The sequence below is a fragment of the Bemisia tabaci genome, chromosome 1 (genome assembly GCF_918797505.1).
Source record: "Bemisia tabaci chromosome 1, PGI_BMITA_v3".
Taxonomy (NCBI): Eukaryota; Metazoa; Arthropoda; class Insecta; order Hemiptera; family Aleyrodidae; genus Bemisia; species Bemisia tabaci.
In genome coordinates this window covers 29,211,411-29,231,916 of record NC_092793.1, presented here as the reverse complement: position 1 = coordinate 29,231,916, position 20,506 = coordinate 29,211,411, and the positions used below count along the sequence as shown (strand labels likewise).

The 20,506-nt window shown below is 34.9% G+C and overlaps 1 protein-coding gene across 1 annotated transcript in view; it reads left to right on the top strand.

The window, feature by feature from the left end:
* The window catches only part of LOC109041233 (uncharacterized), a 30,774-nt gene extending 10,443 nt beyond the window's left edge, over positions 1-20,331 (top strand). The window contains exons 8-18 of the mRNA XM_019057495.2: positions 882-1,017; positions 1,282-1,438; positions 3,059-3,190; positions 5,193-5,311; positions 5,990-6,093; positions 8,524-8,727; positions 11,609-11,755; positions 12,459-12,655; positions 13,981-14,070; positions 15,227-15,354; positions 16,926-20,331. Of these exons, the coding sequence (XP_018913040.2) occupies positions 882-1,017; positions 1,282-1,438; positions 3,059-3,190; positions 5,193-5,311; positions 5,990-6,093; positions 8,524-8,727; positions 11,609-11,755; positions 12,459-12,655; positions 13,981-14,070; positions 15,227-15,354; positions 16,926-17,073 (1,562 nt within the window). The 3' untranslated portion in view covers positions 17,074-20,331. The remainder of the gene's footprint in view (positions 1-881; positions 1,018-1,281; positions 1,439-3,058; positions 3,191-5,192; positions 5,312-5,989; positions 6,094-8,523; positions 8,728-11,608; positions 11,756-12,458; positions 12,656-13,980; positions 14,071-15,226; positions 15,355-16,925) is intronic.
* The last annotated feature ends 175 nt before the right edge of the window (positions 20,332-20,506 follow it).

Here is a 20,506-nt window from a genome sequence, read left to right as displayed (position 1 = left end):
TGAAATGGATTTTTTCACTGATGATACTTCGATGGAAAATCGCAGAAAATTTTCCAGAAGTTGTTGTGGTTTCAACAAAAGTTAAAGCGTGGAAAATTGGATGATCTCTGACATTATGGAAAAGTAAATAGTGGAATGAGATGAAAAAATGTATTCTTAAAAAAGCTTAAAAGCTTAAAAGTAAAGTATGGAAAGAGAGAGGTATCAAGTAGCCGACTGAGATTTATCAGTGGAAATTCTCATAATTTGACAACACTGATTTGTATCCATTTTAATGTATGGCAGACAGTTTAGTATTGGCAAAGGAGACTGTCTCACCTAGATCAAAATAATCGTTGAACGAGGCTGAAAAAAAGAAAAGAAATAAATTAAATTAAAGTGAAATTTTCAAAATTCAATCTTTCCTTGCTTATTTCTGTATCCATACGTCTTTTCAGAGGACAGCAGACCGTCCTTAAGGACATGCAGGAGAAAATAAGCAAGGAAAGTTTGAGTCTCTTATGCCTCCCCTGAAATTGAATATTTATCCTAGACTTGAACCGAGGAAAAACAGAGTTGCCAATTAAAGATAATTTTTTCCAGAAATATTATTTTTGTTATCATTTTTTAAATGATAAAAAGTTAACCCTCGTCCTTCCATAGAATATGGGATGAGTCAAAAGAATATGTGGTCAAGTCTGTGTTTAAGAATTCAAAACGAAAATTTTTCCTGCAAGCATCTTGACAAGTCGCCATAAGTTAATCTTTTTACTTGAAGTATGTCTGATTCTATCAACTTTTTCCTTCTGCCTACATCCTTTATTAACCTAAAAGAATATTCAAAGTCAAGTCATTCCCTAGATAAATTTATTCTTAATGATACCCTTTATTTTGTCTAATAGTTCCAACATTCTACATCCCTGCCTCAAAAGACTGTATTCCCAAAGACACCACGTTATCAGGGATTTTAACCTACTACGTTTCTCCGCAGTCCTTTTACATCCGATTAAACAATGAGAAGTCTCAGGATGGCGATCGGTAAGTTTCTATTGCCCTAATCCTTAAAACAGCAAGCATGTGTTCCAAAAGATCTTATCCGTTTATTCCTTTTTTGCACTGCAGTTAAATTGTTCCAAATATGACACTTAGTAAAAAAAAGTATATTGGAGCCACTTTAATGAAGTCTCATTTACACAACTGATTTTTTATTTCATTATCTGATTTCACTAAAAGTAACGTCCTTAAAGTTGGCATATAATTAAATCCTACAAATGTATCCTAAGACTCTTTTGAATTTTTCAGGCTAACGCAGGAAATGGCCGACTACTATTCAGACCCAAAAAATATCATTGAGTTTATGTCAAAGGATGAAGCAAAATCTGCTCTTGGTGACTATGCTGCTTGTCTATGGTCAACAGATTGCAAGTGGTATCGTGTTGAATTACAAGATTGGAATGTGGTAAGTTTAATGTATAATTTGTAGGGCTGTGCGAATATTTGCAATTCCGACTATTCGCGCCGCGAATATTCGCTTCGTCTGTCTCGCGCACTATTCGCAAATTGCGAATAATCGCGCCGTCGCGAATAGTGAATTTTTTAACTGACATTTTCAAATATTCGCGCAATCACGAAGAATGAATTTTCAAATATTCGCGCCATCTAAAATAACGAATTTCCGAGTGGCAATCGTGAAACGTTGTGAGAACCTGCGCAAGGCTTCCGCTTCCACCCGAGACATTGCGTACGGCAGATCCTCTTTGATCTTTACCAACTTTGCCGAGTTTACAAACAGCGAGCGCGATTGCGATTGGGGAGATAAGCAAAGAGCCCAAATTAAGGATTGAAAGACACAGAAATGTCTGAAATAGATAAAAAAAGTTCATAAGTACATTTTCATTTACACTGAAAAAAATAAAATACTAAAATGTGTCTGGTGATCCTTCGATACTAGCTTGACTGCCCGCGCTGTTAACTTCAAATCCCAGGAATGCATACGCACCTGCAGGGCAGGGACAGTGACAGTCAAGCCAGCATCCAGGGATCTTCAAACACATTCTAAACAGCCAAGGCTACTATTGTTGTTTTCTGTGCAGGAGTATGAGCAAATGGAAAATTCTTAAAAAAATTAATCACATTTTTTTGTCGACTCTTGTAATATTCGCGAATTTTCAGACTTTAAAAGGTCATTTGAAATTATTCGTTTTACTATTCGTAGCTGTGAATAATTGACTTAACTTATTCGCTATTCGCGAATAGTTGCCAAAATTATTCGCTATTCGCTTTGTTCGCAAAATTCACTATTCGCACAGCTCTAATAATTTGCCATTGCAAGGTCAGTTCAAGCTCTAAGCTCTTTAGGAAATTTTTTAGGTTTTTTCAACCCTAAGTGGCGAAGGAGCCCCGTCTTGAAAATGCCAATAATGGAACCCATTTGAAATGTTAATTTTGGCGGTCGCTGATGATGTAGCCGAGCAGAGAAAAAGCAGTTGCTCAGTTTCACTCAGCTTCAAACATCACCTCACTACATCAACTCGACCCTCTGCTTTTGATTGGTCAGATCATTTGATCAATTTCTCTCCCTTTAGAAATGTTTTTTTAAAGATTTTATTGGACTTTTTTTAACGACATTGTGCGTACGTCTAACTATTCTACTCAAACCCTACTATAATTCCTTCAAACTGCCCCATTAGTTTTTTTTTTTCTCTTTTTTTTTAAATGACTTCATTAAAAGCCTAAATACACATGGCGATTATTCACCGCGATTGAAAGACGTATGCCAATGGAGAGCCTTGATTTCGATCCATCGACGTCGATATATCGAAATCAAGGCTCTCCAGTGGCTTTTTCTCTTTCAATCGCGACGATTAATCGCCATGTGTATTCAGGCCTTAAAAATAGGAACTGATAAAAGAACCATTCATAACTTGGACTGACTTAAACAGAAAGTAACCAAGTAACATTTTGGGAAAAGTCGGTCAATCCATTAAATTAGGTTTTTCTCATAATTTTCTGCAGTTTTCAAGTCTTTGATATCAAACCTTGAATTGAGAATCATAACATGTTTTGATTTCTGTGGCAGGATTCTGAGTCTGTTCGAGTTTTTTACATAGATTATGGTAATTATGAAAATGCTCACTGGACCAGTCTTCAACCTCTAACAAAGAAATTTGCCAAACCTGAAAAATTAGCCATCAAATGTGCATTAGGACGTGTAAGTAGAAATAAATATTTTCCTAAGATATTGCTGTGGTCACAATTTTGGTATTTTGAATTTTCAAATGTAAATCATCAGCATAACAATGTAGAATTGTTCTTCACACCTTTCTATGTGAGGGCACATCAGCATTAAAGCTGGACCTTAGATTTTAAAGGAGGCAACAAAAATGACATAGACTGTACAGTGACAGAGTTAATGATTAGGAGATGTACTGCCCCCCACACTTGTGTCCATATTCTCCTGTCACCATTCAAGTGATTTGTCAGTTCAATGCCAGAATTTTCACTTAAGATCCTTTGGCACTCTCTTCACTTCACAGTCACATTAATTAACAGTATACATATGGCTAGATATGGACTGTGTGATACATTAACTACCCAAGTAGTTGGCTGCAAGGTTAACCGGAGTATACAAAACATGTACATGTTTCAAAACTTTACGGATTTCCAACATCAGCCAGTCATCTTGGAGATATTGTTCGTTGAGTGAATTACAGAGGAAATTTTCTTGAAATAAATTTTGCATTGATTGATTCTAAATGTAGCTAATGTGGTGCATGTCGTTTTAAGGTAGAATCAATTCAGGGGCATTATAATAACTGCTGCCATAGCAGATTAATTGGTCTTATTTAAAACAGCATAATGCTTTGAAAAATTATGTAATAACATCCAGAATGATTATTGTTGCACGGTTTCAGCAAGCTTTTTGGCAATGAAGAAAAAAATAGTTGGAAATGGATCTTATTGTTTCAAGATCTAAGGCCGAGTGTACAAGTGATCTGTCCTAAAGAAGTCTCAAATGGGAGGAAATTTTTGCACTTCTGGATGCAATTAAAAAGAATTTCGATTTGTGGTCTCTAAATAAAGAAAATTCATTTATGCACATTGGCAACTCAGTTATTTTTTAATGATATATTTCTGATGAAATTTGTGAATGATGTACATGTATAAATGAATTAATTAATGGTTTAATGTCTGACATGATGAGTTCTTTGCTAAAAAATTACTAAGATGACCTAGTCAGGAATGAGATGGTACGGGAGATCATGGATGCCAAACAGATCATCGTGCATGACATTATGATGAAACAGCTCATTTGGTAAGGTCATGTTCAGAGAATAGCAGAAGACAGGTTGCTGAAGAAGGTCCTTGATTGGGTTCCTCCTGGGAGGAGGCGCAGAGGGCGCCCAATGAGAGGTTGGAGGGAGGGGATTGAAGCAGAAATGTTAAGGTGCTCAATGCCCTAAGGGTTGTGGTTCGACAGAGGGCAGCGGAGGTTAAGGTAGAGGGCAAGGGACTGCTATGAAGCGACCTATATGAATGTACCAAGAACATCTGAATATCATTGCCTCAAACATCATCAACGTCTCAAACGTTTCTATTACTCTTACCTGTAAATTACTTGAGTTACACAAAATTACATGAAAGTCGTTTTTAGGGACTAATAATTACATTACACTCAGCTTATCACTTAAATAAATATCCTTGCCATTTTGAGATTCGAGTAATTGACTCATAAATTACTTGAGGATGGTTGTGTTGTGATTATTTAAGTAGAATTTTCTTTCACTAGTTGACAGCATCTAAGCAGCCACAGGCTACTAGCTCTTATTATGAAAGGAAGAACTCATTTCGAGTAAATCTTTCCTTTTAGAGTAATTCTGTCTGGAGCAGCAGTAGTTAAGACCAATCAGGAAGGCAACTGCAGATAGATTTTAGATCTAATCGGATCCATGATCAGTGCAGCGCCGCTTCCTATCTCTCTATTTCCAAGTTCAGAAACGTTATCAAAATGACTCCAAGACTTAAGGTGCCGTGGTGGGCAAGCAGACTTATCACCATTTTCTCATCCTTCAGCTGTATCTTTAGTGGAGACCCAAAATTTAAAGTTCTCAGGATGACTTTTATGAAATATCTGCTGCAGCCATATGTAATATCATTTTTGTACCAAAAGTCTGCATCTTAATCATGATTCGTGATTCTTTTTGTGTTTGCAGGTTAGACCAGTCACATCCTCTGGATGGGAAATACCAGTTCATGATTTCATTAAATCTTTGTACCGCCCCGAATGGAATGTCTTGATTAAAGTAGAAGATACTTACAATTCTGAAATTTTGTAAGGCTTTTTCCTCCTTTTTATTCATTAATTGAGTATCTTCTTTTCAAAAAATCAATTTTTTAGACTAGTTCTTGACGGAGCTTTGACATGTTTACTGCTGACACTATTTGTGGGATTATCTCTGTCTGGTCTAAAAAACTTTCCAAAAATAATGAAATGCAAATGCCTTTAGCAATGATTGCTACGGATTGCTGTGGCGCTAGTGCTTCCTACCGTTTACTCATGTGACTAGTGCGATATTTGATGTTGCATCAACCTCTTTTTGAAATTTATTGAAGGTTTAAAACTTTAGTTTGAATGTCTTTGCAAATTGTTTTTAAAGAAGGTGAAACATTGAAGAAATTCTAAATTAAAGGTGTAAAAAATTTGTGAACCTGATTCGTGAACATTCAGTAATTGTCAGTTTTTGTAGTCCAGCTTGTTTTCATTTTTATTGCATTTATTTGACATCAGTTTGCTGGAGCTGAGGGTCATGTGGCACTTACCATGTTAAGCTTGTCATTTCATGATAAATGAACGACCATTTATGAAGGAGAGCAAAATAATTGACTTTTTTTATGCATATTTATTTAGCTAGCTGGGTTTGTCAGATTCACCTAATCGTTTAAGTTAAGGTTTTCCTACATACTCCCGTTTGTTGCCACCTCTCCTGAATTTTTACTGTCTCTGTTCTAGTGAAACAATGATTGTTGATCTTGCCTATCCACAGCAGTACGAAAACAAAACCATTCGTGATCTCCTCATAGAAAACAACCATGCTTGCCTCGAGGAAAGCGAAGGTACCGTATTCTACAATTGTTCCTAAAGATTTTACATAGCTTGATCTTCTGTTCTTGAAAACTATTCCATTTTTTCCGCTCAAAAGCTTTTACCCCTATTAGTTTTTCTTTGTACCCATTTTTTAATCTAATTGAGCAAACTTGAAGTATTGCTCAGTAGGAAGTCTTTTATTCGCATGAATGAAGATATTTTCTATTATTTTTATACTCACTTTAATACTTTTTCTTTTCTCCTCCTTGCATTTGTAAAACTCTTTTAATCAATTGACAAAAGCAACTTTATTTTTCTTACCTATTTTTTCAAAGTAGAGTTTCCGTTCATTATCCTTTGCTTGTGCTTTATTCAATATTCCATTCACTGAGGCAATAAATCTCAATTTTTTTGGTAAACTTTATCGAGTTTTTCATTTCATAACTATGTTCTGATCACGGCTTTTTGATTGTGGTATATGTAGCAAAGTTTTCTATTATACATTGATCAATGCCTTAACTCAACCTATAAAGATTCAGCATAAAGCTAAATAAACTCGCCCATCAAAGGTTGAAATTAGAGTCAATACAGTGCAAGTATGTATTTAGTAAATTTAATGTAGAAGTATTCAAATGCCTCAATTGGATTTGCAGTTTTGTTAGAGGAGAAAGCCAAGATTTTCAGCTTCAATCTTGTTGTTGTTTTGTTTATTTCCTTTTTGTTCTGCAATTTTATTTGTAAGTCAATAAGTTGGATTTTTTTTGGGGGGGAGGGGGGGGGGATTCTTTTATGGACAATTATGTGGAAGCTAAGCTGGTGGAATATCTATCTCTATTTTTTTTTACTTTCAGTGAATCTTTTTTCCTCTGCAGTGTTAGTGTAATAATATTTTGGTTGAGGGCTTATCGAATCAAATATCATGAATAATGTTTATTCACCTGTCATATTTTAGCAAAACATGAAATTTTTTTGGTTTAAAAAATAAATTGATCCCCCTTCCCTTTACCTGGGATTGATTGAGGCGTATTGTCTTATACATAGATGGTGGGTCAGTATTAAATTGTGATCCCATGGGTGATCCCATTAAAGAAAGGAGAGGTACCTCCAAACGGATGTTGGGTATGGCAGAGTAAGTAACACTGAATTGCAAAGCAGATTTGGTGAAATATCCTATGTTTGTACATTCTCTTAACTTACATTGAAAATTATTTCTTTCATAACAAATAAAAGATGGAACATATTTGAATCAGTGAAAATGAAAACACACCGACTAGGAAAAATGAAATTGTTCAAAAAATACAGAAAACTGCGGAGTAGGTGAAGAAGTTGGTGTAAGAAAAAGCTTTTTGGTGCCAAAAGACAAGTACCTTGGGACATTTTAAAGGTCCACGTTTAGAAAGATGCGTTATCTTCAATGACCCTTATAAAAATTGGGCATCTTTAACAAAAATTGGTCATCTTTAATGAAAATTGGGCTTTTTTAAGTTCCTGAGTTGGTGTGATTTCATCTCACGAAGTCATCAAAAATAGGCTAAAATTGCATTTCAGTTTGACTGGCTTTTAATAGCAGAAACAGATCTGAGTTAAATGATCAATACTGCAACATTCTCAACTGTGCAAGACACATAGAACAGATGATAAATAGTTGTCAAGCACCATCCAGTATTTTGGAGTGTTATGATGAACTTTCTTTAGTCATTTCTGCAAACTAATATTAGACATTGATATTAAACAAACTTACCTCTGTAATTACTGCCATTACTTACTAATTTTCACTGATAAGAAACTGCACGAATCTGCAAGATTATAATCAGATGACTCTAATACTTTCTTAAGTATTTTTGTACATTGTTGTATTCTGACATTGTTTTGTATGATCGGTTTTAAAAGGAATTTGAATCCTCCAATTTTCCCCACAAAATGGATTTTTTTTTAAAATTTTAGCCACAGATATAAACAAAATCACATGAAATCTAGGGTCAGGAGGTATTTTTATGCGCTTTATCTATTTCTGATGACAAGAAAAGCAAAAGCTGAAAACATAGGGTTTTAGGCCTCCTCTTGAAAATATATCCTCCCTTTTAATGGCTCAAACCAAAAAATGTCTTAGAACAAAATAATCCTATTTCAGTCTGAAGAATCGATCCCTATGAGTTCTGCCATTCAACTTGAGACCGTCCTTATAATGGAGCTCTTGGAAGTCAGTCTCTTTTTCTCGAAGGATTTAAGGTAGATTAGATTCATAGGTGACCCTTACTTCTTCAGAAAACGCCTTAGTAATTCTTTTGATGAACAGGTTTGTGCAATCATTGCTATCTTTATTTCTTTGATGTGAATTGCATTTGAGTAGCAAAGCAGTCCAAAACTGTATCTCAAGTTTAAGTTCTAAAAATAAGTTTACCATGATCTCATCATAACAATATTTAGGTTATGGATCAAATCATCTATACTGTTTGCAGTAACATTCTATGAGAAATGGAAACCCATGGAAGAAGATTTTAACTCTGTGCGCAATTCTTATGAAATTGACGACGATGATGCTGTCCAAGCTATCGCAGGATACAAACCCACTGATGACTCTAGAATCTGTAAATTTTATGCTGAAAAAGGCTTCTGCTGGAAGCAAGAGAAGTGTAACAAGGAGCATTCTCTAGTTGATCCAGGTATGTATTTTTGTTACTTTGACAAATTAATGTATCTACTTTCTAGGGGAGGGGGGCCTACAGTATAAAAAGAATTAATTCCTCCCAAAAATCATCAGACATATTATATTCCCAAAAAATAACTCTTTTCACAGAGCTTACAGAAAATGCTTTAAACCCTCTTCTAAAAGTAACCTACACAAGGTTTCATTGAACTAAAATTTGAATTCCATTTTAAGTTCTGATTGCTTGTTGACCATTTGAAATATTCAAAATTTCTCCATTGAAATGTAAGAGCTTTAGTCCTCCAGTTCTGTGGTCAGTCCATTCAAACTCCACTGAAAACTGAGATTTGTTCTTCACAACTCAGATTTGTGTGATTCAAACTTAGCACTTCAGTTTCAATTTTTCCCAAAATTTTTATCGTCATAAGATTGCCTGTCCAATCTCATAAACTGTTCCATTCTGGTCGTATCGCTTTTCTTCATTTTTAACTACTAAGGTGGTGTGTGGCCCCTTGGTATAATTTATCAAATTTCAGGTGTGAAGGTGTCCTGCCCTAGGGCGATGACTCCATTGGGTCTGTCGCACGCAAGAGATACAGCCAACACTTTTTAAGGGTAAATTTGCCAGGATATCTTCACAAAAATGTACGCCGATTGCGCGCCAAGGATAGGATTTTAGACTTTTTTTATGTGCCCCACATGATTTTTGACCGAATTTGCCTTTGGAAAGTGTATTCAGTTGGCTGTATTTCTTGCTTGCAACAAACCCATTGGATGTAATGTATACCTTGTTGAAAAGAGCGAAAAAATGGTAAAGTTTTGGTGCCAATTGTGAGCTTTTAGCCATCTCTCTCTCTCACAATGTTATTTGGTCAAAGTTTTCAGAATGTCTATTTTTTGAGCAGCCATTTTTGTATCAGTGATGGATTAGGACCTGCAGTTTTGGCCAAAAACCTCTTTTCTTTTCTCTTTTTTAGAAGATACATTCTTTGATAAAGGGTTGTATTTACCAAGAACTTAATTTTAGGATAGGGGCTGTCTTAAAAAAATCAATTTTCTCTTGGCAAACTCGATTGTGAAGAATCTTTCAAAAAACACTCTAAGAGGCAAACCTCTGAAGGGAATATTCCCAGAACTTCAAATGCTTGCCATTTAGGATCAATAATATCTAAAAATTTGCAATTTTCACGTTATACGGTCCATTTTTATGCTCTCTTCTACAAGAGCTATGTATGCAACAAAAATTTCAATTTTAAAAAAAAACAATCGGACCGAGTTCATCAGAAAGAAACCAACCCTTTTTTTTGAAAAAGTTGATTGCCGAAAACTCAAAGTGGAGAAAAAAAATTAGCCTGTGTTAAGAGGGTTTAAAGTTTATTTTCTACATGGTGCCTCATGGATTAAAAAACTTCAAACCTCTTTTTCTCAGTTTCAACTTTATATGGGTTGGTTCCTTTCTGATGAATTCGGTCCCATTTGAATCCATCAGCACCCTTTTATTGAGGGATCCCCCAGAATTTTTGAGGCATAAAAATGTGCTTCGTTCTGTTTGACCTAGGAGCACTTCCAAAATTTCAAAGGGCTTGATGCAAAAACTAGGGGGCTACGCCCCCTGGCCGCTACGCGGCCCAACCCTCTGAAGACGCTCCGCGCCATCAATGGGCCGCTTCGCGGCCCTATTTTTACCCTCCTATCAGTGTTAGTTTTATTTTTCCCCTAAAAAAATACGATATGAGGTATACTTTAATTTTAAACTTTACTTAAAATTACTTTAAAATTAGAAGGACGCGTTTTGGAATGACTGCTTGATGAAATATTGCAGTAAAACAGTGAACAATGATAGTCAGGTAATAATTAAGGTTTCATGAGTCGGGGATCGAACCCACACTGTGATCAATGCGGACGCATTTGACGTCTTAGACGACTCGGCCACCTCTCGACATGAAGTTGTGGGTGCGAATCTTGTGTAGATAAGTGTAGAGCTGATGCGCAGGCTACCCAGCTACTGCGCAACCTCCTCGACCATTGCGCATCCTCCCGCGCATAGCGGTAGCAGTACCGGAGCATTCTGTAAACTCACTCACTTTTATAACGTGATTTTAAAAAAACCTGGGTCCTTTTTCCAAAATCTGATTGCAGCGGGCTCATCTAGGGCCTATTACCTGTCGATTTACGCAAAAATCATGGAAATCGGCCCGGTAGAACGCTCAAACGAACTATGACAAAAAGTATAAATTTACATTGTTTAAATGGGAGAATTCGCAACTTTACCACGTAATATAAAAAAACCTGGGCCATATTTTGAAAATCTGAAAAGAGTTGGCTTATCTAGAGGCAATTGCCCGTTGATAGCCGCAAAAATCACGAAAATCGGCCCGGTAGAACGCTGGAACTAAGCGTCACCAGTTTCGCAAAATTAGGAGGTCTTGGAGCTTATAGTATAGATGGCTTTTTTGCCCCCCTCCCCCCCTCCCTGGAATTTCTTAAAACTTGGTCTATTGATAACTCATACTTGAGTGCTTCTATTTCCATATTTTCAGATACCCCCAAATTTTTTATTTTTTTTGGGGGGGGGGGGGGCGCTAGGGGGGTTGGAAATCAAAACCTGTGAACCTCAATCTCTCTAGAACGAAGAAAGATATCGAGGTCCGGTTTGGACGAAAAATTGTCTAAATTGCATACTTTAAGATTCTAAAGGTCAAAATCCCGAAATCGGGTTTTTAAGTTAACATATATTATTTTTTTCAGTTATTGAATGGAGAAAGTTTCTTTTAAACCAAGAATTTACAAAGTACTCAATTTTATATTTTGAGTGTATACCATTATGAGTGCTGTATTGTTTTTTGTTTTGATTTCCTCAATTTTTCTGTTTCTTTGATTGTTCATTCTCTGTCCAGATGTTTTCACAACAGACAAGATTCCAGTCTTCTCCTCAGCTTTTAATCAATTAGAACCACCTCTTCGTAATAGTGAATGGAAAGTCAAAGTCAATGATGTGGTCTCCTTAAATAGATTCTATGCCCATTTGCCTTCGCACATGACCCGTAAGTTTTTTCTGTGATGTTTTTATGTAAAGTTGTTGTGTACCACACATCTTTTTTCAGTTTTCCTCTACATGATCCTAAAATCTGCAAGTAAAATATGTGTGCAGTTTTTCCTTGCCCATCTGAAGTTGCAAAGAACAGAATTACTCCTTTTCTTCTTGTTGATGATTCTGTAGAGAATGCAGTAAATCTGATCATGAAGTATCTATCAGCCCTTGAACAAGATTGCACTCAATTAAATGATGGAGTCAATGCACCTTACTTTCTCACTACAATCATGATTCAATGTTTAAATAAAAAGTTTCATTATGTTTACCTTGTCTTTGGAAGTGTAGAATGAATGATTCTGGAAAGTTCTAAAAAATTGAATCAGTGAGGTAAAACAAGACCGACAAAAATTGATTTAGAAATTTTGGGACCTTCTCCTATCATTTATTGAGGTGTCATCCAATTGGTTTTAACAGAAACAAGATCCCTAATTGCACGAAATTTTAATGTTGAAAAGCAAGAGCTTATATAGAAGTGTAAAAAATCTGACAGGTTTTGTTACTGTAGAAGCCCTTGATACTTCAGCAGAACTTATCACTCACACCTAACCTTTTAATTTTGGCTTTGTTATATCACATTTTCAATTGAATACAGTACACAGTTTCAATAGTAAGTTTCTTGTCAAAGCATTCAATTTGACCCTTCTTTATTTCAGGATTGCATTTGGGTGAAGGTGTACACATGGATCTCAGCAATTTGCATGGAGAATTAAATAATCCAACTCATGCAAGATGTTTCAAACGTGTAACAATCAAGCCTGCTCCTGGAGAGTTGGTGCTAGCCAAACATGATGATTACTGGTATCGTGCTCGTGTCCAGTTCAGTGATGAGAACAATGGAAATTCATTTAAGGTAATGATATAATAACTCCTCAGTAATTTGGTGGAAAAAAATTAAATATTGATTGTTAATTGACTTATTTTGTTTCATGCTCCATGAGGATTTTAATTTTTGGAAAACTGAAGTATTGCTCAAGAACTCGAGATATCTTCACTTAATTTTTAATGGCCATAGATGTTCACAGTGTTTCAAAACTTCCGGAAAGTGTACCTAATTTGCGGTGTTTCAAAATCTCCATTCTCATTTTATTTTATCATAGTAAAACAAAGCAATGCGGTTGATTTAAATTTTCACGAAATATTTTTCACTTAGAGAAAAAAAAACTAGAAAAGTTTTAAAAAAATGATGACAAGTATTATTTTATTTAAAAAAATGAAGTATGGCAGGAAGTCTGTAAGGTTGCAAACCAAGGCCTGCATTCCTGCAGTTTCACTGTAGGTATGTTTTTGCTGACTCTAGTTGTTATCAACAATTTTTATCTGCAGAATTATTCAAGGCAAAAAATTGTGCTTTTTTTTCTTCCAAAACTTTGATACATTATTGGTGACCTGGTACTAAAGAAGTCAAATAAAGAGTTAAGAATATGTGCCAAATCAGCCAGTTGCTAACTTTATTCTGGTGTCTTGAGCATCACCGTGTTAGTTGGAATCTCAGAAAAAGCTGGATAATTTCTTGAAAATCTGATGGTGTTCAGTGATCCAAGGGAAGCAATATTTCAGAACCTTTGGTCAAAAGATTCAAAGCTTTTTTCTTTTACAAGCAAGTATTAATAACGAAACAGTCACAAAGTCAATTTTTAAAAATCAGGAGCTTATTATTATACACGTACGGTGTCAATAAGCGCAGGTTATTCAGATTTATATTATTTTTAAGAGATATGGTTCAAATAAAATTGTTTACCTCCAAAAAGAAAAATGGCTCAATTAATAAAGGCGCATCTCTATGGGAATTTGTTTTATTAAACAAGGTTAACGACAGTCTCGAAAATCAGAGAAAGTTAGGGAATTCATGGCGACCAGAAGACTGGAAAAGTTTGAATTCATAGGAAAAGTCAGGGAATTTCATTATTAGAATTTAATAGTAGAGATTGTAATCATCACAGAAAAAATCCAAGCGCTAATTTAATTCGAAAGTCAGGGAATTCCAAATTTGGGAGTCATGCAAAAGTCAGGAAATCGAATTATAATGAATTTATAGAAACCCTGTTTGATATGGGGGGTCAAAAAATGATTCGAGTTTTTGATAGGAGACACTTTCTGTTATTTCAAATAGTTAGTGGTGATTGGTTTTTTTTATTTTTGAATTAGGGAATTCATAAGTGATTTTTTTTTCTCTAGGTTTTCTTTGTTGACTGTGGAACTACAGCTGATGTATCTTTGGTAGATCTCCGTCAAATGGATGCCGCATTTCTCAAGTTACCCTTCCAGGTTAGTGATTGTACTTCTTTCACTACTCTTGTTCTACATACTTTTCAACGTCCAATCACTTCTCTACCCAGGTGGCTACAGTGTGGATCACTTTCTGTTGTCCCAGACCAAAACAGTTCTTGTGGCAAGTCTTCTCTGTGGCATTTATTGCCCTGCTACCAAGCAATCAGAACACTATCCGCAGGTCTTAGATGGAACTAATTGTTAATTTTGTGTCATTAATGTAAACAAATGGCAGTGCTCGTACATATTGCAGTTATCTGTGGTATTTGCTGTTTTTCCCCTTCATGATTTTTTTTGTAGTGGAAACACTTGGTCCAGTCTTGTATGTAGACGCTAGGAAGGAAGTTGTCATATCTTTCGCCTGAAGTTCGATGAATTGCTCTCCGCTCCTAAAGCAAACTTTGCATGTTTTCATACTTGAGTGAAAGAGATCAGTTAGATGACAGGACAGCCAAGTCAGCATAGCATGTGCTGAGTAAGCTTGTTTCCACCACTGATGAGGTGCCCCATTTGCAGAGATGATCGCAAGATGGTTCGTAAAAAAAAAAAAAATAAAATAATAATTACTCCTACATGAGGAGGATTTTCTCTACAAAATTAAGCTCTCAAAAAAATAATTTGTTCTTTAACCAAGAAAAGTGACCATAGCCGCTCAAATTCAGAATAATTTACAGTAAATATGTTGTAAACACTGCATATTTTTCAAAATGATGCCTCTTTGACACATGTTTTTTTTTGAGAGCGGATGGAATAATGTGAAGTCTTTTGAACAATTCAGCCAGCAAGTGAGAGTTAATACTGACACTAATATAGACACAGCAGCTCTCTTGCGGATGGCGCTCTGTGAAATTTTGGACCTGCGTAGAGAGGAGGTGGGTTCAGAAATTTTCACTTTTCTAGAATTCTATGAAGCCAAATTTAAATATTTATAGCGCATCAGGAAGCTGAGAGTAGTGGCTTTTCAACGCTTTATACCAATTTCCTTTATCTATCTTAATTTACAAGTTATTGAATAGATGAACTCACTTTCTGGACGACCCTTGTACTGTTCTACAGTGAAATGTTTGTCTGCTTGTGTACTTTGAATGAACATAATGTCGGGTTGAGTTGAGGTATCCATTCTTTAACAATTTATTTTTGTCCTTCTTTTCAGGCTGTACTTTGCATAATCACGAATATTATCCCAATGGAGGGTCTGAGCCAGCAGGATCGTGATAATGGAGTGGCCTTTCTGGATGGCCTCTTAGCCGATGGCAAACCCTTAGTCAAAGTCATTGGATCGTAAGTTTTTTTTTTTGGGGGGGGGGGGGGGGGTCTGAAAAGTGATGTTTTCCTTAAGTAATTAATCTAATGCTCCAGTTTGCGGTGCATCCCTATAAGGCTATAAAAGAAGGAAATCTGAAAAATTCTGGGAAAAAACTTACCCTCAATTGTGCATGAAACTTCGGAACGTCAGAGTTTCAATTCTTTTTATCTCTCTATTTACTAATGTACATAAGAAGAATTGTTTAATAATACACATTAGTTATTAGAGAGGTAAGAAGAATGGACCACTGAACAAAGTACAATTTTAAGCATTCTGGTGTAAGGTCTCTTATCAAAATTTCAGGTGAAACGAAAATTACTGAAAGTAGTACATAAGTAAGATATTAACGTTTTTCGATGCATAGATTCAAACTTCTCACTCATAGAATAAACAATAATCCATCGAGTTAAATCGCACACTGAACGTTACCATGACAGGTTTTGTAGGATGAAAGTCTGACACCCTCAATATCAACTCATCGGCTCAGCTACTGCACGTTATTTACACCTTGTATGATGAAGGGTGGGGAAGAGACTCAGCTCATTGAGAAGCCTGCCAAAACCGTCTTAGTGCGCAATTTGATTCAAGTAGATTTTTGTTTTTCTTGTGAGCAGGAAATTCAAATTTTCCAATGCTAAATGAAGGGCTGATGCAGTCAGGGAAAATCGGGAAATGTCAGGGAATTTTAAATAGTCTGGGATAACCGGTAAATGTCAGGGAAAATTTGTTTAATCACCTTTATTTGCTTTCCAGAATGGGTTTAAAGTTTGAAAAACATATTTAATTTTGCCTGATAACTACTTTTAATCATGTCCTCTTAACCACCTGTCATATCTTTAATTGTCAGGGAATTTCACCAAAATGTGTCAGGGAAATCAGAGAAATGACAGGGAATTTGATCTTTTACATTTGGTGGTAACCCTGTAAATAAAAATGTTAATATCTCGGTTCGAAATTAATTTTAGTAATTTTTTTTGTTCAAATCGTTTTGTACAAGCGGCAACATGGATCAAAATGCTTAAATTCATATCTTGTCCAGTGGTTCATTGATTTAATAATTCAAAGTAGTTAGTAGAGAGATAGATAGAATCACCCTGATACAATAGAAAAACTCTGCAAAAGTAGGTATTTTTTCATTTATACTTATGATTGTACCTATACTTTTTTAGGAGTTCTCTTGTAAAAACTCAGCCAATCATGTTTCAAAATCAGAAGTTCAGTCCTGAAGCAACCATTGCACCAATTTCTTTTACGAAAATCACAAAATATATTTTGCTCAGACTTTGCAGAGTCTTGGTTCCATAGATTGTTTTCTAATAATCTCTCTTCATCATCAGTGAATTTTTCCATTTGCAATACCCTTTTTTGTCCCCACTTCTTATGTAGGATCTGCCTATAAAAATTTACAGGCAGGCAACCCATATTTTCCACTCTCAAATTTCAATAGGGAACATAAGAGAGCTCTTAGCGTGGGTCATTCTCATGTATGATAGCGATGATTTATGATGATTATCATCTACATTTAATATTTTTTTCTCTTTTACAGGGAGCCAGGCGATATACTTACTTTAGAAGTTCTAGTCAAGACTAAGGACAAAGACGTTGGAGATGCCATGATTGAAGCAGGCTTTTGTGATTTCAAGGAAATAGTTCCCTCTAAAAGCTCCTCCTCAAAGGTACCAATACCAGGATAGTGTCAGCTCAGAAAAAAGGAAATTACTTACTTTCAAAATGAACAAATAAATAGAAGAAATAGTATTATATAGCTGACTTAGATGGCTCAACACTCTTTTAAAATTCTTGAGTGGGTGTTGTGAATTATTTCATCCTTTTTTTTTTTTTTTGGTCGATGGTTGGACCATTTTACTTTAGCACTACCATTAGTCTTGTGTATTTAAAATTGGCCCAAAAATGAGTAATCCATACTGTTCCTTTATTATAAAACATGCTCAGAATTTTTATACAGTAATCAAAACATTTTTGTCCATTTGTTTGTTAAAAAAATAAGGAAAGAAGAAAACAAATTGAAATGGTTGCTGTTTCATAACAGCTTTTAGCACCTATCTCTCCTGCCTATGTACTTATGTAGTGGCCTTTTTGAAGTAGGATGGCAAAGGGCAATGTTCAAGCACTTACCGTTTTTTTTTCCTCCAATACTCGCCTTGGGAGGCTTGTCAACTGCCCTTTGCAGGGTTTTTTTCTTAATCTTTTTTCTTCTTATTTAATCAATTTATACGATAATACGTAACATTTAAGTTTATTTTTATACTGAGAATTCCGTAACTGAAGCCAATCCCTTTTTAATACTCTGCTTCAAAAGGCAATGGTCTCTCAAGATCTGATCTCAATTTAAAGAAGATTCGTCTCTTTCAAAAGCGATGATTTCAATATTTCTCAATTGCAAACAAAGGAATAAATGGGTCAGTTAGAACTCAGGTTTCTGCAGACATATATCCTCTCGTATCTAAAGTCTAATAATGGATATTGGAATTTCTGCAATTTTTTGCGAATGAAGATCACACACCTGTTCAACTAACAATGAACTTTCAGATGAGATTGGATCAAACTCCAAAAGACGGCTCTGTAGATTATTGCTGCAGATGTTAGGATAACACACATTACTACCCTAACATTGTGATAAAACTCTCTCCTTTTTTTGGATAGATAATAAAATTCATAGCCACTCAAACATGAAAATACCACATTTAATCGGAAAACCACCTGTCCGCATGTCAGTTAAATTCTGCATTGTTTTTTGTGCAGCAGTTTAAAGGATTTAAGCCTCAGCTGCATGTTATTCGTATAAACCACAGTTGTAAGAAGAGAAAAGAGGGAAACAAAAAACTAAGAGAAATAAACAAGTTACAGAAGAAAAACCTGAGGAAGGAACATATGAAACGTAGCATGTAGATGAAGACTCAGAAAATTAAAACACAATGTTCAGGAACAGCATTCTCAAGTGCTGCGCGTTGACACAGTTATGCTCCTACATAAGTCTGCAGGCAGTGGAGACTCGTTTTCTTGACAGTTGTGAAGCAGCAAAATTCCAGGAAGTTTTTTTTTCCTCTTTTTTCATAGAGTCTTTTGCTGAAATTTTTTATCAGTAATTGACGATTTTGGGATTATTTTATCATTTTTTGTGAAACTCTCAGATTTCAAGTGCCTCTTAGTTTGAAAGAAAGAAATTGACCTTGTAAATGGAGGATTCGATCATCTCAATTTTCATTTTTTATCAAGAGATCTGTATCAATTTTAAATTTATATGTGTTCCAATTTTAAGGGTCCTAGATTCTCATGCTTTAAGTGAGTTCACCCTTGATGATAATTACTGTACTCTCAACTAAAGTGAACATTTTCCGTCCACAAATCTTGTCCTACAAATGAACATCTCAGCAATGCCCCTCAGCTTTAAATCATTTTAGTTAAATTTAAAAAGTCACTCATATTGGTGCTAAACACAGAATAAATTGCAACATTTGTAAGATAAACTAAAATTTTCTGTAAGATTTTTGTAAAATGTTTGTCGAAAGTCACTAAAGTTAAGTTACAAAATACTCAAGAAGTGCACAGCAGCATTTTTACGTAAAAAAGAACAAGAAATGTTGCCTAACTCACATATATTAACAGTTTTTCTCAGAGTTTTCCTCTTGAAATTAATGAATTTTTAAACAGCCATTGCTACTAAGGTCATTATCGATGCTTTCATCAATCCTCATGTGGTATTTAAGTAGCCTTCTGAAAGATCTGTTGCTTTAAAATTCTTGACATTTCAAATCCAATATTATGGTAATGAGCATAACAGTGGTACTTGTACCTAGCATTATTGAACATTAAAATGGGCGTATTTGTAAGAATTTGTATTTATTTCTATAAAATGGGCATATTTTTCATTGAGGGGTTGATCAATAGTTTATCCTATTTCAAATGGGAGCTTTATTCGTGTGAGTTTGCTGGAATTAAATGACTGATAGTGATGTAATACTTGTTTAAATACACATAAAGGTACCTCTCCTACAGGAAAAATGATGGAGTTATCAATTTAGCATTACAGGAGAATCTTAAATTTTAAGGATTAAAAAATGATCCATGGTCTTCAAAAGCCAAGACGCATCGAGTCGCAAATTAGATTACAATGTTATCGTTTCGGAAACATTGATTTTTATTTTATTGTATTTATTTCTTTCAGTATATACTTATTTTTGGTAATTTTTTACTTTTCCTACAAATTTCTTGAATTGGTTTTTCCAATAAAGATGTGGGGTGTTCAATCACAACAAGATAATATGACAATATCAGTGAAATCAATTTTTCAAGGTTTGTGATTATTTAGCTTAGTTTCCTCATAAAATTTCACCCACAGCTCTTCTAGACTTTTTCCAATTTTTTAAGTCAGTGCAAGTATCATGACTTTTCGGTTTATTATTTATGTTTTGTTGTTTTAATTTTTCTCATCTGTTCTTTATTCTCTAAGTATTAATTTTTTTCTCTAAAAAATTAATAGTCACTTATTTTTTATAGATATATTTATATTAAGGCTACACACTTTCATTCATTCTAATTATGTATGTTAATTTTACTATAGAGTTATATTTTATGTATGGTTTTCTTAAATTCAGTTGTCTCTTTAAATTATGTAAGTATGTATTTTAGCACCTACCAGTCAAGACAAGTTGTACCTAAAACTTGGTATCAAATATTGGACTTTAGCACAAGAAAGTTTAATCCTTAGTGGAAGATTCTGAACTAATTTTACCGAGATATAATGCGATATTGTTTTCTCATCTTTGGAATTGTGTTTAAGACATGTAAAGAATCCTCCTGTCCAATGCAAATTATCATACACCAATGAGTGTCAACTTAGTACAAATATTTGTATGATTTTGTTTCATGCAAGTGAAAAATTTTGTACATGCATATTGTTCTCGTATGCCAATAAATCTCTATTTTGATAATTTCTATTCTCTCTATTTCTCCACCCACAATCGCTCCCAGCTTTCTCGGAAACTTGAAGTATTTAGTTCCATCATTGCTACTTTCAGTCGGTTTTTGGAGATACTTTAAACCCTCTCCTCCAGAAAATGTTACTTTCTCCAAGTTATACCTGAAATTTACACATCTAATTACACA